A 26,724-nucleotide genomic window follows, 5' to 3' on the forward strand; every position below is an offset into this window, starting at 1 on the left:
TATTTTATATGCTATAAAAATATATTTAATAATATTAATATACATAGTATAATTAAAAATGTATTAAGATATATAATATATAAAATTACATAAAAATATATAAACATATATAGTATATTTTTTGAAGTATGCTTGACACACAATGTGTGTACACAATGTGTACAACATAGTGATTCAAGTCTGTACATTATGCTGTGCTCACAAGTGTAGCTACCCTGTCACCATACAAACCTATTACAATGTCATTGACTGTTCCCTACTCTGTATCTTTTATTCCCATGGCTTGTGTATGACATGTAGGGAGTAGAAATTTTAGATAACAAGTCTGAAAAGGTGGATCAATGCCATCTGTAGAGGGTCCTAAAGGCCAAGGTGGAGTTTGGTCTTAGCTGGGTCAGCATGAGGAGGAGAGAATGGCATAGTCAGCGGCATAGTTCAGAGAGATTGTCTTGGTGGCCATGGTTATGATAGTTTATTTGGGAGGGAGGTCAGAGATGAAAAAACCACCAATTTATGGTACCCCAGCAATCCAAGTGAGAGAAAATAAAGACCTAAACTGGATGTGGTTATGAGAAGGAGAGAACAGGAGCACCTGGGTGGCTCAGGTGGTTAAAAGTCTGGTTTTGGGGGCGCCTGGGTGGCTCAGTGGGTTAAGCCGCTGCCTTCGGCTCAGGTTATGATCTCAGGGTCCTGGGATCAAGTCCCACATCGGGCTCTCTGCTCAGCAGGGGGCCTGCTTCCTCCTCTCTCTCTGCCTGCCTCTCTGCCTACTTGTGATCTCTGTCTGTCAAATAAATAAATAAAATCTTTAAAAAAAAAAAAAAAGTCTGGTTTTGGTTTCACCTCAGGTCGTGATCTGAGGGTCATAAGATGGAGCATCCAGTCTGGCTCTGCGCTCAGCTCAGAGTTTGCTGGGGATTCTCTCTTCTACTTCTGCCACTCCTGCTAGTGCTCTCTCCAATAAATCACTCTTTAAAAACACACACACACACACACACACACGGAAGAAAAGAGAAGACAAGAGATTGAGAGGTGCCTCAAACAAGAAGCAGGTGTTTAGCAATTGATGGACCTGATGACACTTTTCCTTCTTTGTTAAGACCCTGTCCTGGGTTTTGGAATCCAGAGATGAAGTTTCTTCACAACTTTTCCTCTGCCTGGAGCATGTATCTGCCTCCCCACTGACTCTCAGTACCCACCACCTCCCTGGATCCTTCAATACGAAGCTCAAATCCCTTTAAGAGCCCACATATTCATCAAGAGAATGGAAAAACAAATGGTAATGCGGCTCTACAATGGAAGGCCTGTCAGTTATGAAAAAGAACAAACCTGTGACGCATGTGACTTGGGGGACTCTCAATTAAATGATGCTGAGCAAAATGAGCCAGACCCAAGCACACACCCTAAGCTTCCATTCATAGGAAGTTCAGAAACAGGCAGAAGTAATCTACAATGAAGAAAAAAACCCAGAGTAACACACTTGCTTTTGGGGGCGGGGGACTGACTGTCGAGGGGTATAAAGGAGTTTCCTGGGGTGACGGACAGAGGTTTAGGTCACATAGGCACATGGGTTTATTAAAATCTGTACAATGCTACACTTCAGATCTGCATTTCCACGTATAAATTTTATAACCCCCCATGTAAACAAAGATTGTACGGTCACTGACAATGTGCAAGCTGCTGGCCGGCCGGCTAAGTATGTGGAAAAGCAGAGATAGGAGTGTTAATAATGATAGACTCTAGGTGATGGATAAATGGGTGCTTAATGTCTATTTCTCTCAACTTCTCTGTGTGCTTGAAAGAGTTCATCATAAAACGCTATGGGGAAACTTCTGAGTTTAGGATTTAATTCACCTATTAAAGAGGACTGACAATCAAAAACCACCCTGCAGACAAAATGTTGGCCATTTGTAGGGCGCTATGACCAGGGGCTGGAAAAAGGCAGTCTCATGCAGGATGCCTTCCCAAATGATTTTGGCTGTTTAGGTGCTGTAGAAATCTTCTTTGCACTTTTTCCTGAGTTTCAGCATTACTAAATCTTCTCCTTCTTGCAGACTAACCCTCTATTCCCTCACGGTTTGTGTGTCCTATTGCCCTGGCGACAAAGAAGTACACACCACCTAAAATGTGTTATCCAATAGTAAATTTCACATCTAGTTTGATTACTGACTGCAAAGTTATTTGAAATATCACACAAACTGATTTGATCTCTTTTTTATTCCAAGAATAAAGAGATTCAACAGAAATGTCAGTGTATGGACAGAAAAACTTCCTGGTCCATCTGAGGTCTCCTGGGGAACAGAAATGTCAGGAGCAAATAATTAGAAATGGCCAGCAGTACAATCTCACTTTGCCACAGAAATAGCACAATCACACAGACTGTAGGTCTTTTTTCCTCTGTGTTTAGCCAGAGGCTCTATCCCTTTTGTGAACAATCCTTTTTCATTAGAATCTCTTATTCCATCCTCAGACTCATTTAATTATATATTTCTTTTTTGTCCCAACTGGAAAATCCTTGATCACAAGTTTCAGTCTTTCAGAAATCATTTTTCTGAATGTTTTTCAGTGGCTGGCTGGCCAACTTTTCCCTCACAAAGTCATGGTGCCTAATTAGGTCATTTCCTGTACAGTTTTTAGTTTACTACCTATAAAAAAAGCATCTTGTTAAAGGACATCTGTTCTTGCATTTGTTTACTATGTACCTTTTTGAGTCGCTGACATTACTTTCATATGTATTTTTATTACATATTTAATTAAGTGAAAATCTTTACTTCTTAAAATAGATCAGCAACGCACAGGTCTAATCTTTACAATTTTACTTTCTCCCATCCCATACATGTTGACTTACAATTCACTCATTTTTCTATTTTGCTTTACTTAGATGCCCTAGTATAGGAAATAACAGTTGAGGTTTTTTTCTTCCTCAGAGGGTAGAAGCACTCTATAACCTGGTGATTTACATTGTTGGGTAGTTTTCAGAATCATATGGGGTGCTGGTTTGTGCTGCAGATTCTTCTTCTTTTTTTTTTTTTTTTTTTAGTGGAGTAGGAGGGGCAGAAGGAGAGCGAAAGAGAGAATTTTAAGCAGGCTCTATGTTGAGTGGAGCCAGACCTGGGGCTTGATCTCAGGATCCTGAGGTCATGACCTGTGCCGAAATCAGGAGTCCGATGCTCAACTGACTGAGCCACCCAGGTGCCCCTGTACTGCAGATTCTGGGACCCATTCCTCATACAGGTATAATGGGGATGACATTTTGAGAAACACTGTCTGTTAGGACGTGGGTTATGTTACATAATTTCAACCTCACAGCAACAAAATGGGCTAACCTAAATATTTAAAACACACGTGTATGTGATACCATTTACATTTTGGTCTCAAATTATCATCACTTTACAGTGCTGTTTCATAAATCAACCTGGAAAAAGTAAGACTTGATTTTTTGTCTTGAAAGATGAACAAACCAGAGACAGCCTGGTGGTTCCCTAGCAATCAGTCTTTGGAATGTTGTGTGACCCTTGAAAATAATGGCTCAATTATTAAGTGACTGTGCATGAAAACAAACACATAGTGCTTCAAAAAAAAATCTAATCACAATAGGCAGACCTAATGCGTCAAATAACACACCCAACTCTGATATTCTCGACAGTTTACAGCACATATTTTCCAATGCATACTACATACACTTATTAAAAATTTTAGGTACTATACACAATGTGCTTCTTTTATTTAGTAGTCTTTGGCATTTTCCTGTTAGTACCTCATTGCTTTTAACTGCTACAGACAATATTAAATTTTGTAGCCATACTGGTTAGTTACTTCTTTCTTGTCATTTGGGCTATTTCCAAGTTTTAAAAAAGTGGCGCAACAAATATTCTTGGGTCCATCTCTTTATTCAGGATTAACTTCTAGAAGTGGAAGCTCTGGGCCCAAACGCAGAATATTTTGAATTTTAATTGATATTGCTACTTAAACTCTAAAAGGTTGGATTAATTTACAAGGCATAAAATGCTATTTCTTTGGATACATAACAATCCACATCTTTGCTAACATGACAGGTAAAATGTGTTTTAATTTTCATTTTTTAATTCAGTGAAGTTTAATTTAGTTTCCATCTTTGTAATTTTGGTTTCTAGCTTTATCCATTTTCAATTCATTGCCTTTTAAATTTCTAGTTCTAGTCATGTACTTGTTACTAAATCTCTTTTTATATAGGCCAGCTTCTTCTATCATTGTAACATGCCATGGAATCTCACTGAAGATTGCAGAGTTTTTAGAGGTCTCAGACCTTCTCTTTTAACCTTTAGAAAGGTAGTATCCTACCTGCCTCTTTACTATGCCTATGGAATATACTAAAGTTCTCACCTTACAGATTCTCTGAATGAACAGAACTTTTTTTCAGAAGTGTCATATGCATAGAGAATTCAAAGTTCCTATTTTGATCTAATTTTCTTTTAATATCTGAGTTCTAGCTCTTCTATTAATAATCCATTTCTGACCTTTGGACAATCTGTCTAGTCCTATCTTTCTAAGTCCTGGTTTCAACGTATGCTATCAGGGGATTGTCTCACTTAGGCTCTTGGTAGATATGCTACCCTAGGAAGGTGCTGTTGATGGGCAACATACAGTTATAGCCAGAAATGTTTCACAATTGGTATCTGATATGGTCTAGTTAAGATTAGTCTTAACTATAGCCTAAGTAAGATTAATAAAATTTCATTGCTTAGAGGTAATTATCCACTGACCTAAAGTCAACAAAAGTCTTTTTTTTCTAATATTAAAATCTATAATAGTTTGGAGCGGAGGGGGAACAACTAACTTGAAATAAACCAGAAAACACCTTCACATTAATCGTTCTTCTCATATACTTCAAATTTGTACTTAATGCCTTTTTCCTCCTGGACATCAGAAAGAACTCCTGGGTATCTGTAAAAGAAAAACATGCATAATAATGTGTCAATTAAAAAGCTTCCTTGTGGGGTGCCTGGGTGGCTCAGTGGGTTAAGCCTCTGTCTTTGGCTCAGGTCATGATCTCAGGGTCCTGGGATCAGGCCCCACAACGGGCTCCCTGCTTGGTGGGAAGCCTGCTTCTGCCTCTCTCTCTGCCTGCCTCTCTGCCTACTTGTGATCTCTCTCTGTCAAATAAATAAAATCTTTAAAAAAAATAAAAATAAAAATAAAAAGATTCCCTGACTCTCGGCCAAGAGGCATAAATAGTGCATAAGGTAATAAAAGTTTTCCTTTCCTTTTTTTCTTCACAATGGTAAGCCACTGTGAAACTGGGTATTATGCAAGTACACTACATATAGGAATGGAAAGAAAAACTTCCAAACTATATAGAAAGTTAGAAAACAAAAAGGGCAATTTCTCCTTTCTTCTGACCCCTAATTCTTTTGTCCAAAAACTAACCACTGTCAGCAGTTTCTCTTTTCTTTCCACTACCAATCAGTCAGTATGAAATTGCTTAATAACATTTTGCAAATCTCACACCTAGTATCAAATTTCTCATCTGAGCAAAGGAAAAACAAAATACAACCATCAGCTGCTTAGAGCAGAACTGAAGTTCTGTGTCCTCCCTGCCGCTCAATGCTCAGTTTCCCAGTGTATGGCTTACTGCAGTTCTTTTCCTGGCATCACTCTTTATGTGGTATTTTCTAACTCTCAGTAAGCTCTGTGTTCCCTCCTCTTTCCAATTCAAAACCCAGGCCCTCCTTTGGGTGAACACCAAGAAGTGGAACTGCTGGATCTTAGGCAGTTCTCTTTTTTAATTTTTGAGGAACTTCTGTACTGTTTTCCACAGTGGCTCCACCATTTTACATTCCCACCAACATGTATAACCGAGTTTCAATTTCTCTACCTCCTCACCAACACTTGTTATCTCTTGGGGGCTTTTTTGATAACCAATCATGATCTCAAAGAGATATACGCCCTCCCATGTTCCTGGCAGCCTAATTCACAATAGCTACTTAAATGCCCATCAACAGATGAATAAAGAAAATGTGCTGTATACATACAATAGAATATTATTCTTCCTCAAAAAAGAAGGAAATCCTGCCATATGCAGCAACATGATGAGCCTGGAGGACACTGGGCTACATGAAATAAGCTAGTCACAGAAGGACAAATACTGCAGTATCTACAATGGTGAAACTAATAAGAACAGAGAGTAGAATGGTGGTTGACAAGGCTGGGGGGAAGGGAAGACAGAACTGCTGTTCAAAGGGAAGAAAGCTTGTTGTGCAAGATGATTAAGTTCTAGAGATGCGCTGTGCAACAGTGTGCCTACAGTTAACAATACTATATTGTATAATTAAAATTTTCTTGAGAGTGGGTTTCATGTTTATTCTCACCACAATAAATTTTTTTCCCCACACTGAAAAATAACCACCACGGGCAAAGAAAACCAAAACCCTGGTTCTCCATTTGAAGGCTGTACTGACCACTCCCATCTCCAACCCAAATCTTGTACTTCATCAGTATTTGTGGGCTACACCCCCCCCTATATGCTCCAGGTGGTGAGGAGGAACACTGTTTTACTCAGATTCGTGTCTCACTTTGGTTCTACTGTGTGATACTTAGTTATGAACACAGTCTTCGTCTTTAGGAATAATTTAGCACTGAGTTCATGATTTTTTCTTTTTTTTTTTTTTTTTTTTGAGTTCATGATTTTACATTAAGTGCTCTACAAATGTTACCTTTTAATATTTTCATTTGGTTTCATCTCTATATTTTCTAAACTCAATGTAGCAAGGATAATACAGGAAAAAAATTAAATCTGTTTTGATATCCAGTACAATGCTGAGTAATAACAGGTATTGACTTTTTGTTGACTAATGAGAGGTGATGCCATGTGATAAAAAAATATAATTAGAGACATAAAGTAACAGCATAATGATGTATAAGGAGATGAAAAAGCTGTTTTTTCTTGAAAAACTTATATTTCCGAGGGAGAAGCTATGTTTCTATTACTAACCATTTTCTAAGCTGTTTCTGTTTCACTGTTTTATTTTTTTTTAATTTTCATCTTTTTAAAGATTTTATTGGTTTATTTGACAGGGAGAGATCACAAGTAGGCAGAGAGGCAGGCAGAGAGAGACAGAGGTGGAAGCAGGCTCCCCGCTGAGCAGAGAGCTCAATGTGGGGCTTGATCCCAGGACTCTGGGATCATGACCTGAGCCGAAGGCAGAAGCTTAACCCACTGAGCCACCCAGGCGCCCTGTTCCACTGTTGTAATGGCAATAAGCATTTTTCCTTAATTTTTAAAGAAATGATTTTATGAGGCCAATGTTTAACCATGACTTTAGTTTCTTTGGAATGAGTCAGCAAAAGCAACATTTACATTTTTGTCTGTGTGTAAAATTCTCAAGAGTATCAAGATTCTCAGTTAATAAAATAAAAGCAAAGCATCAAAATTATTTCTAAAATCATGAATAAGGGGCGCCTGTGTAGCTCAGTGGGTTAAGCCTCTGCTTTCAGCTCAGGTCATGATCTCAGGGTCCTGGCATTGAGCCCCGCATCCAGCTCTCCACCAGCGGGGAGCTTGCTTCTCCCCTCTCTCTGCCTGCCTCTCTGCCTATTTGTGATCTCTGTCAAATAAATAAATAAAATGTTAAAAAAAAAAAACCCATGAATAATAGTAACAGAAATACCATGTTATTGGCTGGCTATGGTCACTAGCTGCAGTATTAATGTTAATCTGCTCTGTGAAACTGAAATTCATTTCTATTTACCTTTAATTTTACTTTCTACAATATTCACATATACAGTCTATTTTAATAATGACCATAATTACCCCACCATCATATTTCCCAATGGCCTAGGAGTCACATATGAACTCTGAGTTTAAGCCTAACAGGATTTGGAAATACCTCCTATATGAACCACCCAGAAAGAAATCCAGCTCTAGAATCTTCAAGCAGTAAGGAATCCAATGAATATGAAAAGATATTAAGATCTGAAATGACAAAGTATCATGAGACTATTACAGAGATGATTTAATGTAAAGTCTAAGAGGTAAACAGAGTTTCTAAAGCAGTTATCCATAAGAAACAACTCACAACTAAAATAAAATGAAAGCTCTACAGCAAGCACAGGCTCAGGAGAAAGACAGACAAATAACATGAATAAGGATCCTGTTGACTTGTTAGGACGTCGTGGAAACAGAAGAGGAAACGTCAGCCAAAAACCCTTCTCGAGTTGTCCATTGATAAGGGACATCTGTACCAGCTCTGGAGCCAACTACTATTTCAAAGACCTCGTCTGGTCTTTATCCTCTTTGACTGAAAGGTTAATACAGAAGATTGTTAACTAAAAGGAAAACCTGTTTGGGGTTCATTAAGCAGAAAACTGCTGATAGAAAATATTTGGGCCTGCTGGTTTGGTTGAAGCCTTGTGTGAAATTGAGGCAGAAAGATTTCTTCCAGACAAGAAGAATGAGGGCAGAGCCTTAGAGGACAGGCTGGCATGGTGCTGTCATTAAAAAAAAAAAAAAGAAAAAGGAAAAAATGAATTGCACAGACAATGACCCATGGGGGAAAAAGGCAGACACAAAGTCAAACCTTACTTTGTTAAGACTAATTTCTGCTTTGAGGTTTCTACCGCTTGTGGTTTCACCTAACTTCTAATTTTATTCTCTTTGCACTTTAGTCTTCTCATCTTTATTTCCTTTTACTAGTGCTTTTATTATCAGGAAGTATGGTGTTAATAAAAGATAACTGTGTTTGAACTGAAACTTACGGAACCACAAGAGGCCCACTAATAGGGATAATGGGTCTAAACGAAGTGTAGCTGTGGGGAAAGAAGAAGGGGAGAATGATCAGAGTTCATTTCTGGACAGTAGGGAGCAATTCTAAGTTCCTCAGTATATAGAGATTTGGAGAGAAAGCAGCTCAAGAATTGAGCAACATTACAAACTTCCAGGAACAAGGTATATTCCCTTTGTTTTCCTTTTTCTCTACTTCATCAAAGATTGACCTACTCCAGATTTACCCTTAGGGGATTCCTTCCACTTCACCATTAAGAGGCTATTATTATGTTGGTTCAGGCTTGAAGGTAAGATAACCATCAAATGATGCAATGAAAAAAGACTTTTCATTCTCTTTCATAGCCTTGTTTAGAATGTCCATTTTAGAGCAATTTCCTTGGATTTTGGCTTTGGCTAGCAATTTCCTATCTGAATCTACCCACAATTAAAATTTTCTAGGGGTGTCTGAGTGGCATCCAACTCTTGATTTTGGCTCAGGTTATGATCTCGGAGTCATAAGATGGAGCCCCATGCCAGGCTCAATGGTAAGCATGGACTTCACTTGGGATTCTCTCTCTCCTTCTTTTTCTGTCCGCCCCCCCCATCTTAAAAATGCTTCCTAAAACATTTCTTTTATTTTTTAGAGATTTTATCTATTTATTTGACAGAGAGAGAGAGAGATCACAAATAGGCAGAGGCAGGCAGAGAGGGAGGGGAAAGAGGCTCCCTGCTGAGCAGAGAGCCCAACACTGGCTGGATCCCATGGGATCATGACCTGAACCACCCAGGCGCCCCTTTCTAAAACATTTAAAGAAGAACCAATACCAATCCTTCACAAACTCTTCCAAAAAAATACAAGAGGAATGAAACCGTTTCCTAACATGTTCTGTGAGGTAATTCTTCTGACATCAAAACCAGGTGAAGACATTACAGAAAAAGAAAATTATAGACCAATATTCCATTATGAATATAAACGCAAAAATCCTTAATAAAATATTAGCAAACTGAATTCAGGAACATATAGAAAGGACTGTGTATTACTAGAAAATGGATTTATCCTGGAAATGTAGGAATAGTTTAATATGAAAATCAATGTAATACACCGTATTAATAACCTTGTAAAGACAAAGACCACATGATTATCTCAATAGACTCAGAAAAAGCATTTGACAAATCCAACACTTCCTCATGATAAAAGTATTCAATGAGGTAGAAATAGAACAAATCTTCCTCAATGACATGTATGACAAGTCCACAGGTAATATACTTAATGGTAAGACTGAATACCTTCCCTTAAGAGGAGGAACAAGACAAGGATGTCTTACTCTTGCCATTTCTGTTCATAACTGCACAGGAGGATCTAGCCAGAGCAAGTGGTAGGAAAGAGAAATTTTAAAAATGCAGATTAGGAAGAATAAAACTACCTCTATTTGTAAATGTATATCCTGCATACAGAAAATCCTAAGGAATTCACTAACATTAGAATAAATGAGTTCAGCAAGGTTGTAGGATACAAGATCAATAAACAAAAATCAATTTTATATCTATTACAATTGATTCTATCGGTTTTATTACCAATGAATAGTTTGAAAATAAAATGATGAAAAAGCTCCATTTATAATAGTATCTAAATAAGGAGAAAGACGTCACACATTCATGGTTTAGAAAAATAAATACTGCTTAGATAGCAAAATTCTTTAAGGGAATCCCTGTAGTAACGGTTGCACAAATCTGAATATATTCAAACCACTGAACATATACTTTCAATGGGTGAATGGTGTGATGTGTGAATCATCACTCAGTAAAGATGTTAAATTCCTCATTTCTAAGGGCTGAGTGCCAGAATGGTAGTAAAATATTTTAAGTTATCAAGGATCCCAGAGTCGGTTCTGAAAAGAGGTCTGATGGAGAGCAACAGGATTTGGAAAGGTAAATTCACATAGTAATTTTTTCTTTTTGTTAGCAAAGATGGAATGAGGGACAGCAGAGATCAATATTCACGTAATATGAGAATCAGCAACCTAAGCAGTATAAGAGAAACATATAAGATGTGACAAAAAAATTTAGCTGATTTCATAAATATATACAAAATCACTAAGTGTGATTTTTCTATGTGGTCACCTTTGGAGACCAAGCAAAAGGCTGTACTTCAGCTGTTTAGAATACTTATAAAGCTCTTAAAATTTTCAGTTTTCTTTACAGCTAGTTAAAAGCCCAAGGAAATCAGTCACACACTTCATTAGATTCATGACTATTACCTATTACTCTATGGATGGTTACTTTAAAGCCTGGCCATCCATGTATTCAGACTTGACTCTGAATGTTCTTTTAGGAGGTATTTCCTAAAACAAACTCAAACTTAAATAATGACTGGATTCAACTGAGACTATTTGAAAGAATGTGTTAAAACCTAGTCTGCAAGTATGGATACAATTAATCTTTTACTCTCCATAGCCAAGAGCTGAAAAGTGCTTTTTAAATTTTCTTTTATATACTGAAGTATGAAAGTGCTTTAAACTAAAATGCTAGGAGTCTTCAAAATCAGGCAGTTTCATGTTAAAATCACAACTCCATAGTAAAACAAGTGTAACCCCTTCTGTTGATTTCCACCACTGCTATCCAAATCCTTTACTCTTTTGCTTCAACTCTCATAGCCAACTGGTCTCCCAGATTCACTCTTGCTCCCTCCTGTCAGTTCTCCACAAACAGCTGGAACAGTATCACTCGCTCTCTATTCAAACCCTCTAAACCTGCATCTGGTCTGACCCCTTCTGGCCTCCTGCTTGCTTACAATGCTCACGGTGGCTTGCAGGGTTAGGGAGCACACCATAATTGTTCCTGCCCTCTGGTATCTACACTATTTCTGGTTTCTGGAATGCTCTTTTCTGCTCTTTGTATGGCTGGCTTCTTGCCATTTTAGATCTCAGCGTAGATACCACTCTTCAGAGAGGACTTCTCAGACAATACAGACACATACAGTATTTACCACATCACTGTATTTCAATTCAGACAATACAGTATTTACCACATCACTGTATTTCAATTCTCCATATAGCAACTTTCTTATGTTTCTCATTTGCTACCCTCTTCCTCTACTACAAAGAATCTAATCTTAGAGAGCAGGGATAGCATCTGTCTTGTAAGCACGGTTTCTCCAGTGCCTAAGAGAGCATCTGATCCTCAGCACAGATTTCGTGGAATGAACTAATGACTACTCTCTAGATTTCAGCAAGATGATTAGAACTTAAACATCCCCAAATTTGTTAAAGCAGATTTCCAAAAATTCCCAATGTATTTGTCTACAGAAAACATAACTACTCCAAATTCAATCTGAAGAGCATTACTCTTTCTATAATTCTTAAGCAGGAAATCCAAAAGTGCTTTAGACAAATTAATAACATTTTACTTACTCTGGCAGAAGTTTATATTTCTCCAAATCAATTTCTGGAAAAAATGTGTCACTTTCAAATTCCTGCATAATCCTTGTCACAAATAGTCTAAGATGGCCTGGTTTGTTCATGGCTTCCTTTGGGGAAAAAAAAAAGGCATTAATTTCCTAATTTATCTGTCAAAAGAAATAGAAACTCTAAGATTTCTGTTTGTTTTAATTATACAGTCAATTTTGTACTAGGTATTAGAGACATGCTACATAACTGTTACCTCCAAAGCATGCTATTTAAATATCCCATTCTTTATTTTGGGGTCCTGAAAAGTACATCTTAGTTATTTTGAGAATTATTGATAATTATCAATAATTATGACAGTGAGTTTAAATATATTCTGGCCTCTAGTTTGCTGACATGAACTCTTTTTTTTCATTTAAGCATTCAGTATTATCTTTTTTCTTTGGTAGTTGTTTAAGAATTAAGAACTATAAATTATTTAGTTATTCTCCATAGAAAAATTTGCATATATATGGACAAAATAGTATAATTTCAAGAGCCTTTGATTACTGAAAACCCCAAGGGCATACTTAGTACATTTACACAGAACTTAATAATGCTTCCATTTCTTAGGAGATAGTAATAATGCTAGTAGGTAATTTACTTTCTTAGCCCCTTGTTGCTAATGACTGTATTTGGCCTTATATTGTTAATGGCTTTTCTAACTACTGCCTATGGTACTGTTGATAGTTTCTACAGAAAAAACCGGCTCCGTGCTCAGCGGGAAGCCTGAATCTCCCTCTCCCACTCCCCCTGCTTCTGTTCCTTCTCTCACTGTGTCTTCCTCTATTAAATAAATAAATAAAACTTAAAAACAAAACAAAACAAAACTGCCCTCAAACAAGTATCTTAAAACTCTAATAAAAAGTCAAGAGTCCTAACTGCATCTCCAAGAAAGCAATAACCCTTGATTTTCAAATAGCTTGTAGACGGGGAAAAAAAAATAACGGGTAATTCAAGTGTGTTAGCCTTGAAATTCCAAATAAGGGCATATAACCAATATTACTTTTTATTTTTGGCTTTTTACTACAGCATATATTAAATCATAAATTCCCTTGCCCCAGTCAAAAAATTCTACCAATTCTTACTGTATCAAATTAGAGAAACTGAATGGGACCAACTACAGAAGGATTTTAAGGTCTGTATCCAAGTAAATGCTATATGGTAAAGGTTTTCTATAAAGGGTCAGATGCTAAATATTTTAGGCTTTGTGGACTGTATGGTTTCTTTCTTATCTTTGTGGGCAAGAGCAGCCATAGATAATACTAAACCAATGGGCATAGCTGTGTTACAGTGAAACTTTGTTTACAAAAACAGGCTGGCCCCAGGGAAGAAAAGCCTAAATGTTCTACAAACTATTGTGATGTGAGGCAGGTGGAAAAAGCAAAATTATCAGCTAGAGGTTCTACTTCCTTACGACTTATATAGATATAGATATACCAAGTTATATAATTATATTTAATTCTGAATATTTATAAAGAATGTATTTTGAAGTCAATATGGTATTAATTTATTCAAAAGGCATATTGAACAAAATAAAAAAACGACTTGTTTTTCTTAGAAATTCATCCTCGGTTGCAAGATCAAAGGAAAATGTCCAGTTCCTCATAATACAAATAAAGCAAACCAGAGGTTGTAGAAACAGGTCTGGGATCCTGGCATCTCTGGGGATGCCTGGGTGGCTCAGTTGGTTAAGTGGCTGCCTTTGGCTCAGTCATGATCCCAGCTTCCTTGGATTGAGTCCCACATCAGGCTCCTTGCTTGGCAGGGAGCCTGCTTTTCCCTCTGCCTCTAGCCCGCCACTCTGTCTGCCTGTGCTTGTGTTCTCTCTCTAACAAATAAATAAAATCTTTAAGAAAAAAAAAAAAAATCTTTGGGTATATATGTCACCACAAGCCACCAAAGTGTAGGGCTAGTTTTTTTTCCTTCCCACAAAATATTAATCTCTCATTAGTGTTTTAAGAGTCAAAAAATTCTATTTAATATTTTCAAAAATTTTGAAAGCTGAAAGTCATTTGGTATCAAGAATAAGGATTATTTTGGGATACCTGGTTGGCTCTGTCTGTGGAGTGTGTGACTCTTGATCTTGCAGTTGTGGGTTTGAACCCCACATTGGGTACAGGGATTACTTAAAAATAAAATCTTACAAAAAAAAAAAAAAAAAAAGCTTTGGGTCAGAGTCTCCGTCTTCCAGTAATTTACCAAAATGACTAGAATCAAGGGAAAGAGGAGAGGTATCTGCCATATGTTCTCTTGGCCTTTTAGAAAACATGGAGTTGTTCCTGTGACCACATACATGGGCATCTACAAGAAAGGTGATATTGTGGACATCAAGGGAAAGGGCACTGTTCAAACAGGAACACTCCACGAATGCTGACATGGCAAAGCTAGAAGAGTCTACAGCAAAGCTAGAAGAGTCTACAAGAGTACAGCATGCCGTTGGCACTGTTTAAAACAACTGAAGGACAAGATTCTTGCCAAGAGAATTAATGTGCATATTCATCATATTTAGCCCTCAAGAGCTGAGATAACTTCCTGAAGTGTGTGAAAGAAAATGGTCAGGAAAAGAAGGAAGCATAGAGAAAGGTACTTGGGTTCAAGTGAAGCACCAGCCTGCTGTGCCCAGGGAAGGAGGCTGAGATGCTGTAACCCATTCCCTATGAATTCATGGCATGATGAGTGTACAAAAAAAAAGTGCAGACTATTTTCTCTTTTACCTGTTTTTCCTTGTATTATGAAATCATATAGTATTTTTCCCATGTCCTCATATTATATAAAAATTGTTAAGGGAAAGTTTTCAGCTTTTCACAAATTCATATACATCTAGTCAGTATACAGCAACTGAGAGCCCCATCCCTTGATCAGTGAGAACATATATATCCTTGGAAAAAAGGGGAATAATTCCGTATATCAAGGCACATCCAGAGAGCAGAAAACAGTGCGATGCAAGTATGATTCTAAGGGAAGGATTTGGAATGTTTTAAAATTAGAAACATCAACTATTTTGAATTGAAAATAAACTCCAACAGGCTTAAAAACTCACTTTTATATTTTTATTTAGTTTTCATGATAGTATCTAAAATGAATAATTCAAATTGACAATATGTCTAGCTAACAGTGGGAATAATATGCTTCCTTTGCTCATGGCTTAATTTTTTTAAAGTTCAGATGGCAGGGGAGCTGAAAGAAAGTGGGGTAGAACATTTCTTTATAATTTTACCTACCTTATAAACAGAACTGCCTCCCACTATCCAAACCATGTCCACTTTATTTGCTAATTCTGGTTGCTCAATAAGTTTTAAGGCATCATCCAAACTTTTGGCAAGAAAATGAGCTCCCTGTGGAGGTTCCCTGCGGTTAAAAAAAGAATTAGAAATAATTTCTATAAAACCTAATCATATTAAGCAATTAATTATAAAACCCAAATCATCATAAATATGAATCCTTTAAAGAAACCACATTTGTGTATGTATGGTTCACAATGAATCAAGAAACAGAAACACTTCTGGTGTCTTGTGATATTTATGGTGGAAAAATAGTATAAGAATAGTTGTCTCCAGAGGGATGGGGTTAAGATGGACTGGGAAGAGGCATAAGGGAACGTTTGAAGGGTTATGGTAATGTTCTGTATTTTTGATATGGGATTATAAAGGTGCATACATTTGTCAAAATTTAGCAAAACACATTTAAGACTTGTATATTTCACTGTATATATTTATTTATATTTTCACTGTATATATTTATCTCAAAAGAATAAAGCTAATGCAATACTGAACTCTAGTTACTCATATGTATGCTGAAGTATTTAAGGGAAAACATACTAATGTCTACAAATTACTCTGAAATGCATGAAAAAAAAAAGACCAATTAATGTATGAATGAATGGTAAAACAAGCATAGAAGAACATTAATGGTAGAATGTATGTGGTGAATATACAGGTATTTACTGTAAGGTTTTTTCTGTACGTTTGAAAGATTTATAATAAAATGTTAGAGAGATTAGTATGTTTGAATGACTGTAGTATGGAATGTTTTTTCTGTTTGCTTGTTTTTTTTTTGAGGGAGAGTATGCTCGTGAGTGTGGCGGGGGGCGGGGGTGGTTAGGGCAGAGGGAGAGGGAGAGGGAGAATCTTAGGCAGGCTCAAAGCTCCGCTCAGAGCCTGATGTGGGGCTTGATCTCACCACCTGAGATGATGACCAGAGCCAAAATCGAGGGTCAGAAGCTCAACTGACTAAGGCACCCAGGAGGCCCTGGAATAATTTTCACTCTTAATATGTGATGAATGGGGAATGAGTTTAAAATATCTTTCATGTTTCAAACATGTAGAGATGGATGAAGTATTAATAAATTATCATGCTGTGTTCTGTAATTAAAAATCCAAAAGAAGGCACCTGGGTGGCTTAGTTGGCTAAGCATCTGGATGTCTGACTCTTGATTTCAGCTCAGGTCATGATCTCAAGGTTGTGGGATCAAGCCCTGTGTTGGGCTCTGTGCTGGGCATGGAGCCTGCTTGGGATTGTCTCTCTCCCTTTGTCCCTCCATAGCCCAACCCCAATTTTAAAAATTTAAAAAAGTCCAAAGGAGGAAAAATTAATTAATTTCAGGGTTAGATCTTCAGGTTAATCTCTCCCTATCTCCACAACTTTTTTTTTTTTTTTTTTTTTTTTAAAGAGTAGATTTTTTTTTTTAAAGATTTTATTTATTTGTTTGACAGAGAGAGATCACAAGTAGACAGAGAAGCAGGCAGAGAGAGAGAGAGAGGGAAGCAGGCTTTCTGCTGAGCAGAGAGCCCAATGCGGGACTCGATCCCAGGACCCTGAGATCATGACCTGAGCCGAAGGCAGCAGCTTAACCCACTGAGCCACCCAGGCACCCCTCCACAACTTTTTTGGGGGGGTTGGTTGTTGGAGTTGGGGGAGGGCTGTAATTCCCTTTAAAAATGTTGAAACATGTAGAATTTGGCTTCCATTGTAATTAGAGAACAGAAATTACAATTCAATGTCAAGTTCTCAGACTGATGCTTTAAAAAATTATATAACTGCCTTTGAACTTGTAGTTATAACAATGATTAATCAAGATCTAATGGAGACATTCATTCTTTTGGCTGCCTCCTCCCTCACCTTCTTGACAGACATTTTACTTATTTCACTCTTTGTCATCTCTAAAGGAGTTAAGAGCACAAAGAGTATATTTTGACTAAAAGCTGGAAAAGATATGGAGGCCTGTGTGAGGTTAAATGAGCCAAGAGATTCTTTAAGATGTCAGGGCAGCTGCAGCAACTAGGTTGGATGAGGCTAGGGGAAGAACTGAGTAAAAAACAGATTTGAACTTGGAGAGAAGATAGTCTAGTTAAAGTCTAGAATGCCTGAAATAGAGTTAAGGTGGTGTTAATATTTGAGGATGCTAAAATCAGGAATGATGATAGGAGTCGGGGTAGAATGGAAAATGCTGACTTAGGAACTGACATATGAGAAGAACTGGAAGGGGCATCCTAGAAGTTGATGGGTTATAGCAAAATAATTTAGAAGGTGGTATAAATAGTTGGTGTGGACTTTAAATTAACGGGGTACACATTTTGTATAGATTGTGGAACAATGGCTTGAAACGGTGCAAGGGCTTCAGGTGAAGACTACTTCTTTGCCCTTTCCTAGTGAGTCTGGAAAGGAAAACAAAGGATTTGTTTCAGATTTTAGTTATCATAGAGACATAGAGGAAATGATTCTGCAAAATGTTGCTACTTAGCAGTTTAGGAATAAGTTTCACAGAAAACCCTTGATCCAAGACGGGTAGAAAAAAATTAGCAAGAAGTTGAGCTAATGTTTGAGTTCATTAGCCCACTGTATTCATTCTGTGAAAGCACAAATCCTAGAAACTACCAAAGTAAACAGAATATAGCAAGCACTCAATATTGTGACTTATTTCATTGCTAAATTTCCTTCCTATATTTATCCTAAGCTAACAGAGACTGTATTCCCTGACAAGAGATAATTGGTATGTGGTTGTATGCAGTCAAGGAACAAGAGGATATGCTTGATATCTTGTTACAAACTTAAGAGTGAATTCTCTCAGAGGGTTGGGATGAAGATTAAAAGAAAGGTAATGTACATTATAGGCACTCTAATGATATTTCCATCCTGCTTTTTTCTTTTTTTAAGATTCTATTTATTTATTTGATAGAGAGAGAGAGAAAGAACGAGCAGAGGGAGGGACAAAGGGAGAGGGAGAAGCAGGTTTCCCTGATGAGCAGGGAGCCCAATGCTGGGCTTGATCCCAGGAATCTGGGATCATGACCTGAGTCGAAGGCAGATACTTAACCAACTGCGTCACCCAGGTGCCTCTCCATCCTTCTCTTTAAAGGCCCTATTCAAAAGAGGCTGCTTTTTACCTGATGGATAGTTATAGTAGAAAGAAAATATCTAACATTTATGCAGTGCCCCCTTGTTCTCCCATATAGTGGGATGAGGCAGTGCTTTACATGCATCATACCACTTAATGTGAACAGCAGTCCTTTGTAAGTACTTTTATTCCTGTTTATAGAGGATACTGAGGCTGAGACATTAAGAAACCAGTGGTTAGAGAGCTAGGAAATGGTGGACCTGGGATTTGAACTCCAGCAGCCTGATGCTGGAGTCTTGAGCTGCAACTTCCCACACAGACAAGATTCTCAGCTGATGGTCACACACTACAAAGGTATCCTATTCTAGAACCCTCAGACCTCAGGATAGTGTGGTCTAATTTAGGCAATCCCTAAGACCAGTGTCCTCTGGCCTCGAGCAGACTCATTTGATTACCGCAGGGTACCATATAAACATTATCTTTTCCACTGTGCCTGATGTGAAAGAGGATGATGTGGCAGATGAAATTCTGCCTCAATTTCCCTAGAGACTGTTGGGAAAGCTTATTGCAAAACAAAAAACCCTAGGCTAGAATCACATCATAACCAAAAATTAAAAAAAAAAAGTTCAATTTAAAGCCTTTCAAACTCAGTCTTTGAAATGGGATGTCCAACTATTGAAAATTGGTTCAAGTAGGTTCTATCCTCTTAATTGAATACTATGCAGTCACTACAAATATTTACAGAAATTAATCTTTCCATATATCAAATGGGGGGAAAAAAGGCAGGTTAGAAAACAGGATGGTCCTAGATTTATAAATCACCTATTGGTCATTTATTCTATGAAAATTTCTGAATCCCTGCTTTGCTAAGGGATATGCTAAATGCTGGGAATAGAGACAAAAAGAAAAAGAACAGCACTCCCTGTACCACTGGCAGGCAGAGAAATTGAAGGACACGCAATGGGGATGCATGGAGGATGCCAGAGGAGCAGAGGGGATGTATCTTCTGGGTGCAGCGATGAGGGAGAATACTCCTTGGAGAAAGATCCCTTAGCAGAGCATCTCAGAGAGAAAAACATGTTCAAAACACAAAAGCGATAGATGACCATAGATATGACTGAGGTTTGTACTGAAGTCACTAAAGTTATTTAACAAAAAGCTCCAAGAAAGCTCAAAGTAGAAGTAATCTGTGGTGAGGTTTAATATGGTAAAGGGTGGTGGGTGGCTCAGTGGGTTAAACCTCTGCCTTCGGCTCAGGTCATGATCTCAGGGTCCTGGGATCGACCCCCGAATCAGGCTCTCTGGTTGGCAGGGAGCCTGATTTCCCCTCTCTCTCTCTGCCTTCTTGTGATCCCTTTCTGTCAAATAAATAAATAAAATCTTTAAAAATAATAATAAAGGGTGGGACAACACAGCAAGGGCTTGACGACATGAGAAAATGGAAGTCTAGAATAAAGTGGTGGGGGGAAGGGGAGGGTTCTGATTATGAACCTTAAAACTGAGGGAAAGAAGAACAAAGTTAGATGTTGGGGTAAAAGTAAGAACACAAGCCTGTTCACTGTGTTTCCATTAATATTAATATTTTCTGTAAGATATAAAATAAGGTAATTTTGCTCAAATAGCAAAGGTTGAGAGTAGGAGCTGATATTGATAGGGTACTCTCTGTGTGCCAGAAATTTAATATACAAAATTTCAATTAACCCTCAAAATCACCCTAAGAAGTTCTCATTATTAATCCCATTTAGTAGATAAGGAAACTGGGTTTCGGCAAGGCTTAAAGTTAATAAAACTTGAAGCCACAAAATTAGTAGGTACCAGAGCAGACATTAGAAGACAGATTAAGTCTTTGCTATACTAAATGTGTGAGTGGTGGTGAGAAAAGACAGAAAGCTTTAATCACTGTGGATGATAATAGTGAGACCATAAAAATTATACTACTATGGAATGTCAGGTAACTTTTATGGGCGGGAGACAATTTACAACATCTTATATCATGGAAGGAATTTTGGATTTATCGAAGATGCTGTCAAAGTTACAGCATTATGGTAAAATTTACATAAATTTTTGGTTCCGAAGCCTTAAAAAAATACTTTATTGAGATATAAATCATATACCATACAATCTACCCTTTTGTGTAGAACTTGGCAAATTTTTGGTGTAGTCACAGAGTTGTAAAACCATCACCACTACCTACTTTTATTTATTTATTTTTTTTTTTAATTTTTTATTTTATTTTATTTTATTTTTTTTTTTTTAAGATTTTATTTATTTATTTGACAGAGAGAGAGATTACAAGTAGGCAGAGAGAGAGAGGAGGAAGCAGGCTCCCCGCCGAGCAGAGAGCCCGATGCGGGACTCGATCCCAGGACCCCGAGATCACGACCCGAGCCGAAGGCAGCGGCCCAACCCACCGAGCCACCCAGGCGCCCTATTTATTTATTTTTAATGATTTCATTTACTTATTTGACAGAGACAGAGATCACAAGTAGGCAGAGAGGCAGGCAGAGAGAGAGGGGGAAGCAGACTCCTCACTGAGCAGGGAGCCCAATGTGGGGCCCGATCCCAGGACCCTGAGATCATGATACCAGCCAAAGGCAGAGGCTTAACCCACTGAGCCACCCAGGTGCTCCACCACTACCTACTTTTAGAACATTTCTATCCCCCCCAAAAAGAAAGCCTGTATCTGTTAGCATTCATTCCCCATGCCCACCCTCTCCAAGAAAACCAGTAATCTAGTTTGTCTATGAATCTGATTCTAGGAATTTCACATAGATGGAATTATGTGGCCTTTTTCTTCTGGCTTTTTTCACTCAGCATACTGTTTTCAAACATTATCCATGTTGTAGCATACATTGGTTCTTCTTTTATTGTGGAATAATATTCCATTCTATGGATATAAGCTACTTTGTTTATCCATTCATTAGCTGATGGACATCTGGGATGTTTCTATTTTGGCAATTATGTATGATGCTGCTATGAACATTTGACCTTGTGTGGTCATATGTTTTTATTTTTTCTTCATTTTGTAAACCAAGAAGTAGAACTGCTGGGTCATACAATAACTCTTAACTCTATGTTTAACATTTTGAGAAAATGTCAATCTGGGTCCCAAATGTGGCTACATAATATTTCTTTTAAAGCCACAACTTGATTGTCTAGATAGCTTTGGAAAAGCACTCTCTCCCTATACTTTAGGGAACTAGTTATCCAAAATAATTAGTATTTGGCACCAAATTCTGGGATTACCTTGAGGACTCAGTTTCATCTTACATTAGAGGGTGGTGATGAAAAATTGAGTATTTCCAAAAGACCGCATGAGCTAGTGATTACAAGAATAAATCTAGCACTGTCTGGCACACAGCAGGTGCTCAGGTTATGTGTATAACTGACCTTCAAGTAGGGAACCAGAAGGAAGGGCAAAAAATAAACTGTAAGACGTGTTCATAACTGATAACCTTTTTTCCTTGATAATAAAGACTTTTGAAATTTTCTGCCTCTAAAAAAAACAAGCAAAATATAGTAACAAATGTTATATATAAATACATAAGAAAACAACCAAACCCAATTACGTACACCACAGGTGGGGGTCATAAAGAAGAAATTAGACTCATCATTTGAGGAGATTTGCTGGCTCAACTGAGTATGTTCCCCACTGAGATTTCTTTATGTTTGTTTTAGCTCAAGCTAGCCATAAATAAACTTGACTAGTATTCAAGAATATGCTACTAAAGAGTCTCTGGGAATGGCAATACAATCTGTGAATTTGAATTCTACCAAGCGATGAGATAACCAGAATATCCTAGCAACCAAAAGGAAGAGAACAGTACGAAGACTGCAGCAGATGGCAAGATGTACATCAACATATTCCTCATGATCCAGAGGTAACCAGTGCAAATATTCTGGTAGATCTTCTTTCACGTTTTTACCTATGCTATCCTAGAAAGGACTTGGTAGAAAATCTATATAAGCCTGATCCCCCTTAGCCAATGGTGTATAATGTCTTTTCCTTCCCATGATGTGATGGTCTTTGAGGGGTTCACTTGGTTGGGCTATAGTCCTTGATTATTCAGACACTAATCTAGGTGTTGCTGTGAAGGCATATTATGGAAGTGATTAAAGTTGATAATTCGATAACTTCAGTATGGATGGGCAGAATTATATCAGTTTTAAGCCTTCAGAGCAAATCTGAGGCTTCCTTGAGGAAGAAATTCCATCTGCAGTCAGCAACTTCAGCCCTTGCTGTAAAGCTCCAGCATGCCCTTCCCTATGGCCGGCCCCACAATTTTGGACTTGTCTAGCTGGCACCCAAAAATGTATAAACGAATTCCTTGGAATGAAATCCCCCGGACATTTCCAAGCATCAATGCAATCATCACTGGATTAACACACCATCACTGGAGTAACTATGTACTCCAGTGTTAGACTGGAGGACAGGAAAATTCCTAGCACAGGCCAAGTGGAGACATTCCTTTCTCTCTAGGATCCTTAGGTTGACTTCAGTACTTTCAAATTTTTTACCTGTAGACACTGGGTAAGGAATACAAGTATAAAATGTTATTTGGGTGTTGTGGTAAACTAGGAATAGGACATAAGATTATGACTGATTTTTAGCCCATCCTAAAATTTCTATCTTATTATATTGAGGGCAGAGTCCAGAACAGGGATAAAACACTTAATCCTGGCAAATCCCAAAACATATGTGAAACTAGGAAAAAAGTTACTATTTATTTTATATAAATGATACTTGAGCCTACAGAGTAACAATTTAAGGAAACTGGCAAATCTGTTACCACATTTGAGATTTAATGTGACTTTTTACAGTGGTGAAATCAATCCCTTAAATAGCAGAGTGAGTTACTGTCATGTAACTGCTTATTCATTTTCTGCAAATTACCTTTATGATATTAGGCAGCTTGATCAATAAACTGTATTTACACTGTCATACACTGACCTCCACCCTAAGAAATGAAACATGATTTTTTTGTGGTGAATTTATTATAGCACTTACTTGAGGTCTCTGCTGAGAACTAAATTAATTCTATCCTTTAAAGGTCGATTCTTCTCAGGAATAGAGAACCATGTCTTTCTACCCATAATCACCAAGTTCTGTTTACCTAGAAAATCACATAAAAAGAATATTTGGGGAGTATATAGTTCCATATATTCATACACACACACACACACACACACACACACACACACACACACAGATGATTGTCATAGTGACATCTAGTGGATTTGTACTGAAAATAAAAATTTAAAACAGGCTTACCAAAATTTACATTTATCACCCATTTCCTAAATATAGTAACTTTTTCCCCCTCTGGTATTATCCAATTCATATCCAATATTTACTCAACTGCAATCATGTATAATAGTGAAGAGCCAAGATTCTGGGGCAAAGTGCCCAAGTTCAGTGTATTCAGTCATCTACTGAACAAGTCATGTTAATCTTCTGTGTCTTACTTTCCTTATTTATAAAATGGAGATAACAGTAGTTCCTACTTCTAGGGTTACTGTGGGGATTGAAGACTTGTTTAACTGTTTGATATGACAGTATTATTCATATTTGTATACTTTGTAGGCATATTAATAGTCATACTTTTATTTTATTTTATTAAAGATTTACTTATTTATTTATTTGACAGATAGAGAGATCACAAGTAGGCAGAGAGGCAGGCAGAGAGAGAGGGGGACTCAGGCTCTCCCACTGAGCAGAGAGCCAGATGTGGGGCTCGATCCCAGGACCCTGAGATCATGACTCGAGTTGAAGGCAGTGGCTTAACCCACTGAGCCACGCAGGCACCCCTAACAATCATACTTTTAAAGATAAGTGCTTAATATTCCACTCAATTAAAAAGCTATAACACTTTTGGGACGCCTGGGTGGCTCAGTTGGTTGGACGACTGCCTTCGGCTCAGGTCATGATCCCGGAGTCCCGGGATCGAGTCCCGCATCGGGCTCCCAGCTCCATGGGGAGTCTGTTTCTTCCTCTGACCTTCTCCTCACTCATGCTGTCTCTCTCTCAAATGAATAAATAAAATCTTTAAAAAAAAAAAAAAAAGCTATAACACTTTCAATTGTGCTTCTTTCAAGTATAATGCTTTATGGAAACTTTATACACATAGCTTCCATTTTTGGTTTAATTACTTAGGAAAAAATCCTGGGAGTCAGATATCTGGATAAAGGAATATACACATTTCTATAATTCTTGATATATTCTGACAGGATAGCAAAAGAAGTACATGTGTCTGTTTCAAAGAATTATCATTAGCATGATTTTATTTAAAAATACTAACAGTTATAAATACAAGTAGTAAGACTAAGTGTTTTTCTGTATTTGGAAAGTTTTTTCCTCCAAGAATTAAACCCCCAATTATTCACGGTGCCCCTTATGTGATTTGCACTGCATTTTCAAAGACAGAGCTCTAGGTACTAGTAAAGAGATACCAAGTATCAAAAATAACAGAGCCATTAGGTGAGGAATTCTGGTGAGAGAAATGGTACAGACCTGGCCTAACAATTAAGGTGGACATAAGTGAAGAGCATACAAAGACGTTGGGGGGAAAAAGAAGAAAGGAAAAGAAAAAAGAAAAAAAGCCAACATACCTTCAATACCCTTCCATCCACTCATCCAACAAGTACTGTATTTACTGAACACTAGCAAACAAGCCAGACATTGGATGCTCTTTCTATGACTAGATCATACTTCGGATTCTAGAGAGTGGTTCATATCAATTCCTTAAGCTTCAAACTCTTGCTATCTTGTCTCTACCACGGACCTAAGTCCCAGATCCACGAACCTGTATCTGTCCTGTTAAAGTTATGCTGCATGTGCTTCTGGCTCACTTACCATTTCCCTTTTATTCTATTCCTTCTCCTGTGACCAAATACATGTCTCTTAGGTTTTAAACGAGTATCCCACCACCATATTCTTTTCCTTGGTTATCCTCTTCTCTCCAGCAGCTCAACTCATCTACTTGCCTGTATCTGCAATCCCCAAACTCAAAATTAGCATTATTAACAACTGCACACTGTTGTCCACTCCTTTATTCTCCACTTCACCCAGGATTATTCAACTGTCATTAAATTTAGCATCTAAGAGTTCATCCTGGATCCCTCCTGCATCCCCTTCACCTTCCTTATCTCCATACTGAGTATCATGGAACTGTTTTTTGGACTTCTCTCCTCTTCACTGCCCTCCTTCAGACCCTATCATATCCTGCAGGGACTATGGCAAAGGTCTCCTCTGATTTCTTTTCCATGCTCTAATCTTCACTGAAACCTGCAGCTAGATGCTAATTCTGCCCAGTACCTCAACTGTACGCCTGCCCATATAAAATTTGAAAGAACTTTTTTTTTGGGAGGTGGGGGTGGGTGGGTGGTGGTATGACAAACCTTGGGAACTGCATACAAATGAGTGGTAAGGCAAAAAGTCCCAGATTAACACTGATAACTTTTCATTTAAGTAAAAATCTGCACTGGTAAGCTTACTCAGCAAGATGTTTCCCAAACCTCAATCTCCTAAAAATCCCACATTACCTTCTACTGAGGAGGTTGTGGTCATTCTTTGGAAAAACTTGAATTCGTTCCTACAAGTTAGACAAACAGCGTTACTCAGAATATTATCCCGCGGGCTCCAGCTCTAACGCGACCCACAGGCGCTGCGCTGGCGGGGAGGGGAGCGAGTGGAGTGGAGGGATCTCTAGGACAGGGACTTTGTTGTGAGGCAGGGAGCCGCGGGGGAACATGTCCTCGCCGGGCAGCAGGGGCAGACGGAAATCAATAACTTGGCCTCCCGGCTCCTGGTGGCGGAAGGAAGCCCAGGTCCAGCTCGCGTCCTCTCGGGTGCCAAGTCCGTCCCCCTCTTCCCGCTGCAAGTGTCTGCGCGACCCCGCGCTAGCTCTTCCAAACCCAATCGACCCCCTGGCCCAGCAGGTACCTGAGCGGGGGCCAGGGCAGGTCCCCGTTCTTGCCGATGCCCATGTTCTGGGAAACAGCGGCGATGCAGTTTAGCGTACGAACCATGACAGCAGCTGTAAACACCTCCTAGCTAGCTCGCCGCCACGGGAGGCAACCGGCCGCGCTTGGCGCGAAATTGCGGCCACCCCGCCTCCTCGGTCCCATTTGTGCAGCCGAGACTCCGCCCCCCGCCCCGGCGCTCCGCAGGGTCGTGACGTGCTCGCGCCCGCAGACGCCGGGGA

At 38.4% G+C, this 26,724-nt stretch overlaps 1 protein-coding gene across 3 annotated transcripts; it reads right to left on the reverse strand.

The window, feature by feature from the left end:
- Window positions 1-2,199: 2,199 nt before the first annotated feature.
- DHFR (dihydrofolate reductase) lies at window positions 2,200-26,683 on the reverse strand. Of its 3 annotated transcripts, none has more exons than XM_059175369.1 (7): window positions 26,463-26,683; window positions 26,063-26,112; window positions 23,529-23,634; window positions 15,408-15,534; window positions 12,151-12,266; window positions 4,838-4,923; window positions 2,200-2,291 (listed from the first exon to the last, which is right to left on the reverse strand). In XM_059175369.1, the coding sequence occupies exons 1-6, from the start codon at window positions 26,546-26,548 to the stop codon at window positions 4,845-4,847; spliced, it is 564 nt and encodes a 187-aa protein (XP_059031352.1). In that variant the 5' UTR covers window positions 26,549-26,683; the 3' UTR covers window positions 2,200-2,291; window positions 4,838-4,844. The 3 variants fall into 3 exon arrangements, with proteins under 3 accessions (XP_059031352.1, XP_059031351.1, XP_059031350.1); XM_059175368.1 differs by having other exon boundaries at window positions 4,817-4,923; XM_059175367.1 differs by having other exon boundaries at window positions 2,200-4,923.
- Between the last annotated feature and the right edge of the window lie 41 nt (window positions 26,684-26,724).

The sequence above is a fragment of the Mustela lutreola genome, chromosome 5, assembly GCF_030435805.1.
Source record: "Mustela lutreola isolate mMusLut2 chromosome 5, mMusLut2.pri, whole genome shotgun sequence".
NCBI classification, from domain to species: domain Eukaryota; kingdom Metazoa; phylum Chordata; class Mammalia; order Carnivora; family Mustelidae; genus Mustela; species Mustela lutreola.

Excerpts from the sequence above, each read along its gene's own strand:
- DHFR (XM_059175369.1), bottom strand. The coding sequence starts at position 26,548 with ATGGTTCGTACGCTAAACTGCATCGCCGCTGTTTCCCAGAACATGGGC. Across the intron at positions 26,113-26,462 it reads CTGCCCTGGCCCCCGCTCAG|GAACGAATTCAAGTTTTTCC; the intron begins GTACCTGCTGGG and ends TCTAACTTGTAG. Across the intron at positions 15,535-23,528 it reads GTTCTCAGCAGAGACCTCAA|GGAACCTCCACAGGGAGCTC; the intron begins GTAAGTGCTATA and ends TTTTAACCGCAG.